The 14,145-nt window shown below is 54.4% G+C and overlaps 5 protein-coding genes across 5 annotated transcripts; 2 read left to right on the top strand and 3 right to left on the bottom strand.

The window, feature by feature from the left end:
• Positions 1–1,136: 1,136 nt before the first annotated feature.
• J4E90_004164 (uncharacterized protein) lies at positions 1,137–2,818 on the bottom strand (the record flags this gene model as incomplete). Its single annotated transcript, XM_051433729.1, has 4 exons — positions 1,137–1,313; positions 1,364–1,603; positions 1,655–2,298; positions 2,350–2,818. 4 exons carry the CDS (start codon positions 2,816–2,818, stop codon positions 1,137–1,139), a joined length of 1,530 nt encoding a protein of 509 aa, XP_051292247.1.
• A 1,774-nt stretch (positions 2,819–4,592) lies between these two features.
• J4E90_004163 (uncharacterized protein) lies at positions 4,593–4,945 on the top strand (the record flags this gene model as incomplete). The annotated part of the gene is made up of 2 exons (XM_051433728.1): positions 4,593–4,633; positions 4,666–4,945. 2 exons carry the CDS (start codon positions 4,593–4,595, stop codon positions 4,943–4,945), a joined length of 321 nt encoding a protein of 106 aa, XP_051292246.1.
• Positions 4,946–5,237: 292 nt separating this feature from the next.
• Positions 5,238–7,139, bottom strand: J4E90_004162 (uncharacterized protein; the record flags this gene model as incomplete). The annotated part of the gene is made up of 5 exons (XM_051433727.1): positions 5,238–5,753; positions 5,804–6,457; positions 6,503–6,633; positions 6,685–6,967; positions 7,020–7,139. 5 exons carry the CDS (start codon positions 7,137–7,139, stop codon positions 5,238–5,240), a joined length of 1,704 nt encoding a protein of 567 aa, XP_051292245.1.
• A 769-nt stretch (positions 7,140–7,908) lies between these two features.
• J4E90_004161 (uncharacterized protein) lies at positions 7,909–9,751 on the bottom strand (the record flags this gene model as incomplete). The annotated part of the gene is made up of 2 exons (XM_051433726.1): positions 7,909–8,986; positions 9,096–9,751. 2 exons carry the CDS (start codon positions 9,749–9,751, stop codon positions 7,909–7,911), a joined length of 1,734 nt encoding a protein of 577 aa, XP_051292244.1.
• Positions 9,752–11,741: 1,990 nt separating this feature from the next.
• On the top strand, positions 11,742–13,776 carry J4E90_004160 (uncharacterized protein; the record flags this gene model as incomplete). The annotated part of the gene is made up of 2 exons (XM_051433725.1): positions 11,742–13,136; positions 13,267–13,776. The coding sequence occupies 2 exons, from the start codon at positions 11,742–11,744 to the stop codon at positions 13,774–13,776; spliced, it is 1,905 nt and encodes a 634-aa protein (XP_051292243.1).
• Positions 13,777–14,145: the final 369 nt, after the last annotated feature.

The following is a 14,145-nucleotide window of genomic DNA, read 5'->3' as shown; positions in this document are numbered from 1 at the left end:
AACTCGGTGGAGCTGGAGCTGTAATGTGGCGCGTGGTGAGCAAGTGGAGCGTGCGGCGTATCGTAGTAACTGAGACGAGAGATGTCGCGGAAGCAAATTGATGAAGGATCAAGAATGCGTGACGGTAGAGCTATGGAAACTGGGTGTTAACACACGAAGGCGGACCAAGTCTAGGCTGCGTAGTAAGACAACGTACCTAGGTAGTGACGCGCGGTCCATTCACTCTTCGACGCCGAGACGCGACTCGTCATCAAGCCACGACCAGACTAAACGGTTGGGGAATATCACCATCACCCACTCTGAAACAAAAGTACCGAGCAAGGGTGTCTATCTACTCTTATGGCTCTGCCGTGCACTTTTCCCAGCCTTACTCTACAATGATACTCCCACTCCACCGCGACCGTCCGTTCATCTGTGACAATGGAGGGTCAAGTCTCACTGCACAGCCTACTAGTTCAACCCAAACGCCCCTCGTATCTCCCGTTAGCTGGCAAATTTAGACAGCGTCAATAGTTTACTTCCGGAAGCGGACGCTATCTTCTCACCCGCGCCTCCACGCCAGCCACCGCGAAACTCAATTCACCATCTCAATTACATTCAAGAGAACCACCACCTGTTAATTGCGCAGCACAGCACAATCTGGCTATCACGGCACCTGCACTGCTGTCGCAGCACCTTTGATCTTCGTCGTGCATCCCGCAAATGCTATCTATGGTACACCATGCAGACTAGTGGCTGAGGCGTCCCTTCAATCCAGCAACCAGCAGAAATCTAGCCGCGTAGCCGGACTCTTGCAGAATCTCTGACAAACATGGAAAGCTTGCATTTTGCCGCTGTTCTTCGTGTGTCAAATCCCATCTTTAACAAGAGGCATGGAAGATCGCGACATGGGTTACGCGCGGGGCTGTGGATACTATCATCGTCACCTAGGATACGTCAAGCACTTCGATAGGCACGGCGCGGCTTTGCCGACGTTTCCAACGCGCCAAGATTTCCACTGTTAACTCGGGTGGGCTTGCATCACTTTGCTCCCCGTGAACACGACCCTTGCGCGCTAGCCACCATTTATTCGTTCATGAGTGCTATATGCTCATCATATCCATTACATATGCTTAATCCTTTTTCACGTCTCCCCACTAGCTGTGTGTAGGCATATTGACCGACGCCTTCGTCGCGACCGCATCTTCACTCCTCCAAAGACTTGTTACTGTCTTCTGTTGTGTGTAGAATTGGAGACCTGGCTTTCCGTAGAAAGTGTTTGCACCGCCGCCTGCGACCGATTTCTTGTTACCAGTGAAGGAGAACATGGGGAGCTGCTGACATTAGCCTTCATTCATTACGTTTGGTTCCGAAGGAAACTTACAGGTACGGGGATGGGCACGTTGATACCAACCTGACCAGCTTCAATCTCACGCTGGAATTTGCCGGCAGTGGCACCTGAGCGAGTGAAGATTGCGGTACCGTTACCGTACTCGTTTGCGTTGATCATGTCGATGGCCTCGTCGATGGTCTCGACGTTTAGGCAGACAAGGACAGGGCCGAAGATCTCCTCGGTGTAGCACTTCATGTGTGGCTTGACGTTGGCGATGATGGTAGGACCGACCTGAACAGCCCAGTCAGTATACGATCATCCCCACATATCAGCAAGACTTACCCAGTTGCCGTTGGCGTACTTGTCGGACGGAGGCTTCTGACCACGTCCGTCAAGGAGGATAGTTGCACCCTCTTCCTTGGCGCTCGCAATAAGGTCTTCAATCCTCTTCTTGGACTGAGGGCTGATGACGGGACCAAGATCGGCGCCCTCCTCGAAACCGCCGTTCATCGAAAGTTCCCTTGCGCGCTCAGCGATCTCAGGAACCCATTCCTTGGTCTCGCCGATCATGACCAGAGTGCTCAAAGCCATGCATCGCTGACCAGCAGCACCAAAGGCAGCACCGGCAATCGCGTTCAGAGCATGGTTCTTGTTGCAGTCGGGAAGGACAGCAGCGTGGTTCTTTGCGCCCAAGTTGGCCTGAACACGCTTGCCCTGGGCTGATGCGCGCGAGTAGATATATTCTCCAGCCTTGTTGCTACCGACGAAGCTTATCGCCTTGATGCGGGGCTCGTCGATGATGAAGTCAACAGTCTTGGCTGAACCGTGTACAATGTTGATGACACCAGCAGGGAATCCAGCCTTCTCCGCAAGCTCGGCAAGGATCATGCAAGCGCCGGGGTCGCGTTCCGAAGGCTTGATAACGACAGTGTTACCGGTAACAGCAGCGATGGGGATGGTCCAGAGGGGAATCATAGCGGGGAAGTCTGGGGTAGCACATTAGCACAAACCTCATTTACCGCCAGTCGTGCACTTACTGAAAGGGCAAATGGCAGCTACAACACCCAATGGTTCTCTGTAGCTGCGTGTCTCCATGTCCTTGGCGACCTCGAGGACTTCGCCAGTCATTTGCGTCGTGATACCGCATGCGGTTTCCGCAACCTGCAAGCCACGGAGCACATCACCACGCGCGTCTCCAAATGTCTTGCCCTGTTCCAGGGTGATGCTAGCAGCCAAACGGTCCCAGTTCTCGCGAATCAAGTGTGTGTATTTGAACAGAATTTGCTGCCTGTGGAGCAAGCTGGTCTCTTTCCATGGCTTGAAGGCCTTCTCGGCGCTGTCCACCGCGGCCTTGAGCTCCTCGTCTGTGCTCTGCGGCACGCGTGTAACCAGGTTGTTGGTCGCGGGGTCGTGTAGATCTATCCATTGTGTTGCTTTCGATGCCACGAACTTGTTGTCGAGGAAGTTTGGTGTGTCCGCGGGGGATTGGATTGGCTCGTGGTTCATGGGGTACGACTCGGCCGCTGACGATGCGGGCTTCAGGTGCTGCGCCGTGGCATGCAGCCGCCGTGCTGCGACTTTACTTTGGCTGACTGGCGACGACATTCTCGTACAAAGAGGGGCCGCGCGCGCGACGGACGAGCGAGCACTCAATGTTGGGAGGCGTGAAAGCGCGCGACGAGAGAACATGATCGGGAGCAAGGTAAGCTCAACGCAACCTTGGAAGACGCACTTGGAGTTGAACAGGTCTTCTGCAGGATCAGGAAATAGGAATTGCACCTAATCAAAGAAGAAACCACGTAGTAACCAACCGGCACTTGCGGCTATAGGGAAAGTGAATCCGGGTTGCCTTTCATAGCAGCAGGGTGTACAGCCGAACTCTCCCCGCAATGCCAGGTGCGCATCCGTCGATAACCAGCTCCCGAGGTCGGTAAGTCGCTCCTCCGCGGCGTGTGCAGCGTTTATGTCATCATCTGCCCCACTTTCACCTACACATAGATACACACATCTTGACATGTCATGTAGCTATTGAGTTTGAAAGTGTATCTTTAAATCCATGTCGTTATTTACAAAATGTGGCCAAGAGCCTTACGAAGCCGTACCTTCCCCATAGAAGTGCATACACCTTTGCCCATTGCCCCAACGTTATCCAGCACCTTCAAGTCATGTCTCCCATAACTAGGGTCGCAGAACATTCCGATGTTGACATCTAGAAGTCCGCGATACATAGACTAGATTGGGTCATTCCTGCAGCTGTTGCCGCTACACAGCAAGAATTCCTTGGTGAAAGCAGTAGACAATTGAGCGCCATGCTCCGCGGCGTCTTGCTCCGCGTGCAGGCTCAAAGTCATAGCTGATCTGGTACCTCTACGGATGTTGCTGCAGACTGCTTTTTGACCATGGAGCGACTCCCACGTTCGTTGCAAAAGCAGACACGGTCCAACACAGAGGTGTAGTTGCGAGCCGCAACGATGCCATTGTGACCGTTCTTGCCAATGACTTTGTGATTGTTCCGTTTGGTGTCATAGGTCTTGACATGGCCCACCCTTGCGAACTCAGCGACGATCGTGCCGACCTTCTTCATGGTCTCACTACCTGAATCAGAGCTTCCGGAAGAATCTGACGAGTCTGACGAGCTTCAAGGGCCTGGCGGACCGGAAGGCGGATTCTTGAGGCGTTGTAGCTCGGCGCGCTGGAGAATGAACTTGTCGTGGTTCACACTGTTGTGGAGGTTGCGAACATCGTGATCCTTTGAGACCCGCGAACAGTACCAGTATCTGAATACAATATAGAAATCTCCTCCTTTGCGGAGTGCTGCGTGAAGGCATCTTCTTCGTGAACGCTGTCCGAGTTGCAAGCATTTTCTGACTTCACAGTGTCTCGTCGCTGGCGCCTCTCTTGTTGCCGACGCCTCTAGGCTGGCTTGGGAGTATGTAGTTGACGCTCATCGATATGGGCAGTCTACAAAATATCAATACTAGTACGGCTCGTAAGGATGCATCGCGCAAATGATTGCTCACGTCAGGTACAACCGTCTCCACTTTGAGACTCTCTTCGTGATGGCGGTTCAACTCCATGGTTGGTCGACGGATACGGGAACACATCCGGGTTGTCGATTTGGGGTTACATTTTGCGGGGCACATGTGTACAGCGGAGACGCTAGAATAAACAGGGACTCGGTCGAACGCGAAGTCAGTGTCGATTGGATAGATATCTACTCTAACGGTTGTCCCCCCCCCCCCACCACTCCATTACCAGAACGTCGACAATATCTGCGACTATGCCGCCCCTCAGCCCGCTTGATGAGGTGTGTACCGACAGGTTCCACGCCGAGACTAACCTGTCCCGCGAAGAGAAGTACGAGGAGGCATACGCTGCTTGTCGGAAGTAGAAGACGCGGAAAATGACGAGATTGACGAGATTGAAGATTACTATGTACTGGATGAGCCGCAGGTAATCTTGTCTAGCGACGAAGAGGACCCCGATACCAGCGACTCTGACGCTAGCGACGAAGATATGTTTGATGACAGTGATGAAGAGGATCCCGCCGATACAGGCGATGAGGAACTGGACGTCAGCGACAAGGGCAAGTCAAGCGTGCGAGAAGAAGAAACACGAGAGGAAGCCGAGTAATAGCATACATCAAAGAAGTCATAGGTTTATCGATGAAATCTGAACATATGTTTCTACACACCCTATTTCCCAGCCTGTGACCCGGGGCGCTGCACATCCCATTTTCAGGAACAAAGCCTCAATACATAATCATAGCGCCGAGAACCTCGAAATGATGTGTAACTGCAAATCAGGAATCCAATCGGGGAGGGGCGAAGAAATACCCTCTGAACCACACTTTTTGGTAGTCTGTTCCTCGTACTCTGTATCTCCCAACAGGGTACTACTCCTTTCACTTAATAGTAAATACTGCCTATGAAGCGTTTGAGCGAGTGGTGCGCTTGTTGATCTCAGCCTGGGCCTTCTCAGATCCAGTAGCGACGGCCTCGGCGGCCTTGTCCTTGGCGTCAACAGCGGACTTCTTGGCCTTGTTTGCCTGGGCCTTGACCTGCTCCTTAGAAGGAGCGGCACCGGAGCCGAGAAGAACGGAGGCAAGGATAGCGAAGATGGTGACAGCGATAACACCAATACCACCAGCGACCTCAGGGACGAACTTGGCAGCCTCAACGGGGTCGCGCTTGGCGATCTCGAGGAAGAGGGCCACCTTCTCCTTGACGTAAAGGACTGGGTCATCCTTGAAGACGAGGTCAGAGGGCGACTTGGGTGTGTCCTTGGGCTTGGGCTTGTTGGCCTCCTCGTCAGCCTTCTCAGCGGGGTGCTTGAGATCGAAGGTCTCGGCCTTGAGCTTCTCAGCGTCGTCGATGGAGTGGCCAATGTAGATGTTGTCGAAGAGAATGTCCTTCTGCATGGTCCAGATTTCGAAACCAATCTACGGCATGTTAGCAAAGAGTCTGTGCAATCAAGATAGAGTCAACTTACAGCACCGATGGGCTCAAAGTTGGCAGGGGTCTTGTCCTCGAAGTAGTCAGGGTTGGCGATCTTCTTGGGGGCCCAGACGCCCTTGTAAGCCGGGTTGTCGATGAAGGGAGCGGTCCACTTGCCCTTGTAGGCAGGGTTCTTCTTCATAGGAGGCTCCCACTTGCCGCAGCCAGAGACCTCGTCACACTTGGGGTTGGGAACGGTGGGAGGAACCCAGTCACCGTCCTCCTCGTCATCCCAGTCTTCGGGCTTCTCAGCCTCGGGGTCGGGGATGGTGGTGGGCTCATCCTCAAGCCAGTCTTCAGGCTTGGTGGCCTCCTCGTCGACAATCTCGAACGGCGCATCCTCGTCCCAGTCCTCGGGCTTGGTAGCCTCGGGGTCAGCGATGCGGGCCTCGTCAACCCAGTCTTCAGGCTTTGTGTCGTTGGGGTCGTCAATCTCCTCAGCGGGGTTGACGGAGGGGGTGAAGTCCTCCAGGAGGGTTCCGTTGCGAACGGACTCGCCGTCGATCTTCATCTCGAAGCTCTGGTCAGGCTTGACGATGAGGGTGTAGAGGCTGGTGGTCTTGACGATACGAGCCATGGGCGGGTTCTTGAGGTGCTTCTCCTCGTACTCGCCGGTCTTGGGGTTCTTGTGGCGGAAGATGAAGTGGACCTAGAAATGTCAGCGTAGTTGGCTATATTGAGAGAAGTGTCGTACCTTGTTGGTAGCACCGCACTTGTCGGGTCCGAACATGATGATGTAGGGAGAAGCGTTGGAGAACTCCTCAGCGTGGAGGGCTGCGTTGTCCTGAAGGAGCTTCATGTACGCACCACCGCACTCGAGGCCATCTGTCCGTTGTTAGAATAACGTGATATCCCAAATTTGGCTAGAAAACCTACCCTGAAGCTTGACTTCGTACTGAACAACAAGGGTGTCATCCTTGTTGTCAATGGCCTTGGGGAACTTGGCGGAGATGGCATGGTGAGCCGCCTTGTCCTTGATGACCAGTCCCTTGTCACCCTCCATACCCTTCAGTACGGAAGGCTCCTCAACGGACCAAGTGCCAACGTATGCCCATTCCTCGTCATCGGCCTTGACGTCCTTCTTCGCGTGTGAGGGGTTCCATCGGGACTCCCAGTCGTCGGTGAACTGCTCGAGGAAAGGTGCCTTGAGTTTTGTGGGCTATACGAATGTTAGAGAGAGCCTCGGCTAGGTGTATGATTCAGAGACATACAGTAAAGGTCGGCTTCGCGACCGTGGTCGAGGAAGAAGACGCTGACTCGGAAGAGCTGGCGTCGTCTGCGCGCACAACGGCGGCAGCGAGCGCAACGGTGGCGCCAATTGCAAAACGCATTGTGCTTGCCTTAGTTGAGGGTTGAAGTGGAGGAGAAGAGTTCACGGATTCAACGTTGGGGCAAGGTGGCAGTTAAATGCCCAGTACACAGAAAGGCCACCTTAGTGAAATGTGGCAGGAAGCGGGCCCTTGGAGCTCCCCACTAGCGCGGCGACCCATGCACGGTTATGCTCCAGGGTTATGGATGCTTCTCGAATTACTTTCACGCCAGCTGGCCAGATCTGATACACTTTCACTTAAGAGTTCATTGCATGCAATTACTATCAAGTGGTTAGGAAGTCCTAGTAATCCAAGGTCCTTCCCAGGTGCTCGCTCACGATAGCTCTTGCCAGGATTCTGTGTCCGCGGCGCTAGTGCAGACCTCGGGAAGAACAAACGTTTTCTCCACACGTCAACCCCGAATCCAAAGGTCCCAAGATAAGGAACACAGTTCAGGCTGCTTTTCGAATCTCAAGGAGATACTTCAAAGAGGCCACGTTGTGCACAACAAACTCGCATCGATCACGCTCATGCGCTGTACGACCAACACAACACACTGCATCACCCAGTACTGTCATCAATGGTTGAACGTATGTGGTATCGATTGTAGGTGAGCTATATCCATAGTCACACCAATGCATGCAGCCAACGGCGCTTCAGTGTAGGTATTCCCAAAACTCCGCCGCCTAGCCAGGTCGTAAGATGTGGTCTGCGTATGTATGCTACCTGTTCCCAAGTCCATCCCGCAAGTAGTACAAAGCCGCGAACGCCATACGCTAAAGTCAAAGTTCTAATTACTCCATGCCGCATTCCATATGACATGGCCTATGTCGCGTGCAGTATTTACGGTGTCAACAACTCTGCCGATGAGAGTGGGTGGTAAAGGCTCTTCTTCGTCGCCTTCAAATGGCATGAACATGCCGGATGGTGTTCTTCGTAGTGCGCCGCTTTCCAGTGAGGCTGACGACCCACTCCGGCGCAATGAGTACGGATCCGAAGCAGTGGGAGTGCCGGCCCTTTTTGAGCCGTAAGCGCTAGAGGGCTTGAGGAACTCCTCACTCTCTTCGTCGTCCTCTTCCAGCAGGAAATTTCGTGATGGATTGGACGGCTTCAGGGTCTCGGAGGACGGCGACGGAGAGAGTCCGCTGCGCGACTTCCACATGGCGAGGGAGTGATGTTGCTGCGTCTCGGGGACGTCGGGAGAGTCTGTCCGGTACTTGAGCGTCGTCGATGGAAGCTTAGCAATGGTCTTGTTGTCCGTGCTGATGCTGACGGACGAGGCAGTCCGTGAAAGAGGCTTCTTCCGGCGCGACCGCTTCATCATGACGACGCCCTCGTCCGACGAAGAATCCGCTTCCTGGTACTTGGCCCAGGGGTTGTGGTTGCAGTCATCCTCCTCATCGTCGGCGTCTTTGCACTCGACGGCGATACATTGCTCGACCTTGTCGTCGAAGCGGATGTGCCGCTTCTCCCCGTGATCGGGAGTGTGCAGTCCGGAGGTGGACTTTGAGGAGAAGTAGTCCGTGCCTTCCCAAAGCAGGCCTCGGGACAATGTGGAAGATGTGGGGAAGTCGGGGGTTACACGGCCGATGATTGGTCGGGGCCGTCGCAACTCCAGCGTCACACCGGTTGTTTGCTGGGCCTGCACCGACTCGGCCGCTTGTTGCAGCAGTGACGACGACGACAGCGACTTTTGCAGCATGGCCTCGGACATGCTGCGCTTCTTGAGGATTGGCTTCTTGACGCCATTGACGAAGGAGTTCGTCTTGGACAGGCGGCTGGCTGGCTCCGAATTCTGCTGCGAGCAGAAGCGATTTGAGGCAGGCTGCATGGGCCCGTACAGCCAGGTCACGTCAACGTCTTTGAGCCTGGTGATTCGTTAGCAGTGCCCAAGAGTTAAAAATCTGCAAGATGGTGCACGGATGGGGGTGATCGACACCCCTGCCGTGGCTGCAGATCGAAATATTCGGGACTCACCAATTCAATGTCTCGGGCGAGATGGTCTTGAGCTTAAACTGGGCCTTGGCCCACGTTCGCCACGAGGCATTTTCGAGCCTGGAGCGCTCACCGTAGACGCTGCGGTGCTCGACGATGTGCCGCCACGACGACCAGATGTCCTCCTCGCGCCACTCGTACGAGAGGTAGTCGACGTGGTGTGAGGGCTCCTTGCGCACGGCCGTGTCGTCTTCGGACATGGGCATGGGGTCTGGCGTGGTCATGGGAGTATCGGAGGAGAAGCCTTCGGTCGGCGACGGTGAAGGCAGCGAGCCCGGGCGCATGGCTGAGGTTGCGGGCTTCAACGAGGCCATGTCGATGGGCGTGACGCCGTAACTGATGCCCTTTGCAACACCCTTTCCCTTTCTGTACTGCCGCGCCGAGCTGTAATTGGGAAATGCCAGGCCATCGTCTTCGCTGCTCGACTCGTCTGACTTGGGATCGAGCGAGACACTGCTGGAGGGCGTCGAGTGCATGGACGATGTGCGCGAGGAGCCGCTCAGCGACGGCGAGCGCAGGTCGGGCAGCGAGTACTGGTTCTTGCGGATGGGCGTGTAGGTGTCGTAGGCGAGGGACGCGGACGAGGGCGAGCGCTGGAAGGGCGGGTTGTCTCGCGGGAGCGACAGCATGGCCGTCATACCGGGCGGGTGCGGGTCAATGCCTCAATATCTATCACAGCGTGGGCCCAGCGGCGGCGAGGAGAAATCTCAGATAATTCGGCGTAGACATGCGGTCGTGACTTGGTATGTATGGGCGTGCGGGGACAGAGGTGCAGTGGAGCGTGGCCAGGAATCGGGCTGACGACGCAACGGCGGACGTGAAGGCAGCTGTTGAGCAGTGGGAGGTGCGGAGATTGTCGAGACAGAACCACGAAGCGGAGTAGCGGCACTGGCCTAGCCACGAACTCTGGAAACCTGAAGAGGCGCCCCTGCACCCTCACACCAGGGCTACTCTGGGGTCCCGTCCAGCCTTTCACGTCACCCCTCGCCTTCAAGCCACAAAGGACCGACCGCTCTGCCGCTGCGCATCCGTTTGCCCTCCAAGCACGCTTCGCTGCACCTACGGGGTAGCTGCAGAAGGCCTTTCGGTGATCAGCCTGCAGATGCCCAACAGAAGCATGTGTAGTCTAGACCGTCGCTAGCACCCTCGCGTGGAGGCGCCTTTCACATCCTGTCGCGACACCGTGCCGGGGGCTGCCTCATTTCCGAGATGCGCCGGCCGTTGCTGCACCTCAGCAGCGCCGAAAGTGAACTGCGGAGAACCTTGAGAACCTTAAGAGCCAGCTGCGCATGTGTGCTCACGCTCGTTTCCCCCGGCTCGAACGACGTTGACGGCGAACGCCAAAGCCATGCACTGCGATGCACCCCCCACTCAGATGCAGGTTAACTTAGCCTTCACTTAGCCTCTCAACACGATGCCTCTGCTCCATCACTTCACCGATGCTCAGCATACAGCAGTATGACGAAAACCATCCATGCTTCTCGTCCAAACACCTGCTCCTCCACATGCGCTTCCTCTCTCGGCGCCTGGGGATTTTGTGGAGAATGACGCGCTGCTCATCGATCGAACTTCAACATTTCAATCTTGCCTGGATCTCTTCTTGGTGTACCTCCAGACCGCTCAGAAAGCACGACGAGCCAAAAGCACTTAAATCTTGGTCAAGACACACATCTCGCGTGGATCAAGGGTTTTCGCCCATACTAAAGCGCGATTTAAACTGCTCGCCTTGCCAGATGCCATAGTTCTAACAAAATAAAGGGCTGCAGACGACTTTAGTACGTTTCGTATCAGGACCAAACTCCTTCGCAAGCTCCGTGCTGCGTGCAACCATGAAATGGTCCTCTGCTAGCCCTCGCCTTGCTAATCATAGCTCACCCTAGAGCGCGCGAAGAAGCGAAGAACAAACTACCCACACGGGTATTACAGTGGGGATGAGTCGGGGTTCAAAAGGAATCATCTCGTTAGGGCCTTGGTGTGAACATCAGCAACACAACATGTTAAAGTACAGTCGTACTCCTGTCGTCCTTTCTCTCCGCGGCGTTTGCAATCATGTCTTTGCCCCCGGCTGTTCAGTGACACTGCGTCAAAGCCGCTGCTCCAGCCGCATGGCACTCCACCACACATCGATAATGGAAATACCATTTGTAGCAACCCGAAGATAAGCCATGCGTTCCCCAACGGCGTGGCAGACTTGGTCAGTCTGTGTAACGTCGCACAACAGTAGCCTCGCCATGGACGGTTCATCAGTTTGCAGGGCCAAGCAGCGCCTCTCCGACGACCACGAACGTCAAAGGGGCTTTATCAGTCGCACATCGTCTCGCACAGCAATCTCGCGAGCATTTATGCTATCTGCGAACTGCAGCAGCCCCTGGGATTTATTTCCGGTAAAATGCAGAGCGGGAATGATCCAGCTCGTGCGATCGATCTCAGCGCCGTATGTAGCGCCATGACGCATGTCGCGTCGGTGTTCGAGAGCCCCGAGAGGCGCGAAAGCGACCCAGTCTGTGTCATCGCCTGTCGCAAACGTTTTGCACTCAGTTTTGCACTCAGCTTTGTGTGCGCCTTTATAACATGTCACCGCCGCGTCACACGTAAACTTTATAATAGTCATTCCTTAGCATTTGTAATATGAGCGCAACCCACGATGCGCCAGCCCCAGCTGGGGACTCACACCTCGACTCGAACGCGCCGAACGGACGTCACGATATTACGACTTCTTCTTCGACCGATGTCAGTCTCACCGAGAGAGACGGAACAACACAAAATGGGGAGAAGGCTGTAGAAGAGGGCGCTACTGGAGCGAATGGCGCCGCTGTTGCACCGGGCGCACCTGGTGCGCAAGATGAATTCCCTCAGAGAACGAAGCTACAGATCTTCTTGATCATGCTCTCTCTGGCTGTGGCGGTTCTACTCGTTGCTCTGGATATTACCATCGTCACAACCGCCCTACCCACGATTTCGGCAGAGTTCAACAGCGCTTCGGGATATACATGGATAGGCTCGGCGTACCTCATCGCACAGTCAGCAGCCACGCCAATCTGGGGCAAGATCTCTGATATCTTCGGACGAAAACCCATCCTGTTGCTCACAAACGCCATCTTCTTTGTCGGCTCCCTCCTTGCAGGTGTGGCTGTCAACATGGATATGTTAATCGCTGCAAGGGTGATACAGGGTATTGGTGGTGGAGGTCTCATCACACTGGTCAACATTACCATATCCGACCTCTTCTCTGTGCGGGACCGAGGTGCATACTTTGGAATCATCGGTGGCGTATGGGCCTTGGCGAGTTCCCTAGGACCTGTTGTTGGAGGGCTCTTCACGCAAAAGGTCTCGTGGAGATGGTGCTTCTACATCAATCTACCTTTCGACGGTGTTGCGTTCCTCATCCTCCTGTTCTTCCTCGATGTCAAGACACCAAAGACTCCGCTCCGTGAAGGCCTCAAAGCTGTTGATTGGCTGGGTTCGCTCGCCATGGTCGGTGGAGTCATTATGCTGCTTCTCGGCCTGGAATTCGGAGGCATCTCACATCCTTGGGATTCTGCCACAGTGCTTTGTCTTATCATCTTCGGAGCCGTAGTCATTGGCATCTTCTTCGCCATTGAGTGGCGGGTAGCACCGTATCCTCTCATGCCCCTCGATCTCTTCTCGAAGCGATCGAACTTGGCTGCATTGGCTACCTGCTTCTTCCACTCCTTCGTCTTCATCAGCGGCAACTACTTCCTCCCACTTTACTTCCAGGCTGTGCTTGGCGCGACACCTATTCTTTCGGGAGTGTATCTACTGCCTACTGCAGTCTCACTCTCATTCCTCTCTGCTTTCACTGGCATCTTCATCAAGAAAACCGGGCAGTATCTACCTATGATCTGGTTTGGCATGATTATGATGACACTGGGCTTTGGACTTTTCATCGACTTTGACGTCAACAGTTCTTGGGCCAAGATCATCGTCTATCAGATCATTGCTGGAATTGGTGTCGGTCCAAACTTTCAATCACCGCTCATTGCACTCCAGAGTCTCGTACCGGTAAGTTCCATCAAAAGTTTCTTTTTCTGCGCCTGCACATGTGATCATTACACGTGACACTAGAGGCGGGGTTGCGGTAGAGCAACCATAGTTGCCATTCGTTAGCTTACCGATGCTGACATGCTCCCAGAAACGCGACATCGCTACTGCGACTGCAACATTCGGCTTTACTCGGAACCTTGGTAGCGCCATCTCGGTCGTTGTAGGTGGGGTCATCTTCAACAACGAGATGAAGTCGAAGCAGTCTCAACTGGCCGCTTCGCTCGGTCCCGAAACTGCGTCGAGGTTCGGTGGAGGTTCCGCCGGCGCCAACGTCGGGCTTATTCAGTCCCTCCCCGATGAGCAAAAGTCTGTTGCGCGAACGGCATTCGCAGACTCGCTGAGCACCATGTGGATACTCTACGTCGCATTTGCTGTCGTGGGTCTCGTAGTCAGCCTCTTAATCACGCGTAACAAGCTCGACAAACAGCACGAGGAGACCAAGACTGGAATCGAGGTAGAAAAGGCAAAGAGGCTCGAGAGGGAAGCAGAGCGCGCAGAGAGGCGGAGGAAGAGGGCCAGCAAAGGGTCATTACCGCTCGACCCTGAGGCGCAGACAAGTAATCCTGATGTTTCAAAAGAGAAGGAGACGGCGGTATGATGAATTTTCGGCGATTCCATGTAGCATCAAGCATAGCGTAGGTGTTCGTATCCAGATTCCTCACTGTAGTTTGCCCAAGATACCACTGTATGTAAAATTGTAATATAACAGCCGTGTAGGCCCACAGAAGTGTCAATGCGTTCCAGTCATAATGTGCTCTTACTCACTCCCGTTTGCTCACAGGGTCTGACCCTCCATTGAGTCTTTGTCAATACGAAATTAGACTTGTCCGCGGTGAAGTAGACAAAGCACTACTGGTACACGTTTCATAACAGCGTGTTCAGCGAGCAATCACCAGTCACTACACCAACATCTTAAACAAAGCCCCATGTTCCCAGACAGAGTCTGTTGTCAACGTCAACGCAATGT

The sequence above is a fragment of the Alternaria incomplexa genome, assembly GCF_024043165.1.
Source record: "Alternaria incomplexa strain BMP 0042 chromosome Unknown scaffold_5, whole genome shotgun sequence".
Taxonomy (NCBI): domain Eukaryota; kingdom Fungi; phylum Ascomycota; class Dothideomycetes; order Pleosporales; family Pleosporaceae; genus Alternaria; species Alternaria incomplexa.
This window is presented reverse-complemented; position numbering and strand designations above follow the sequence as displayed.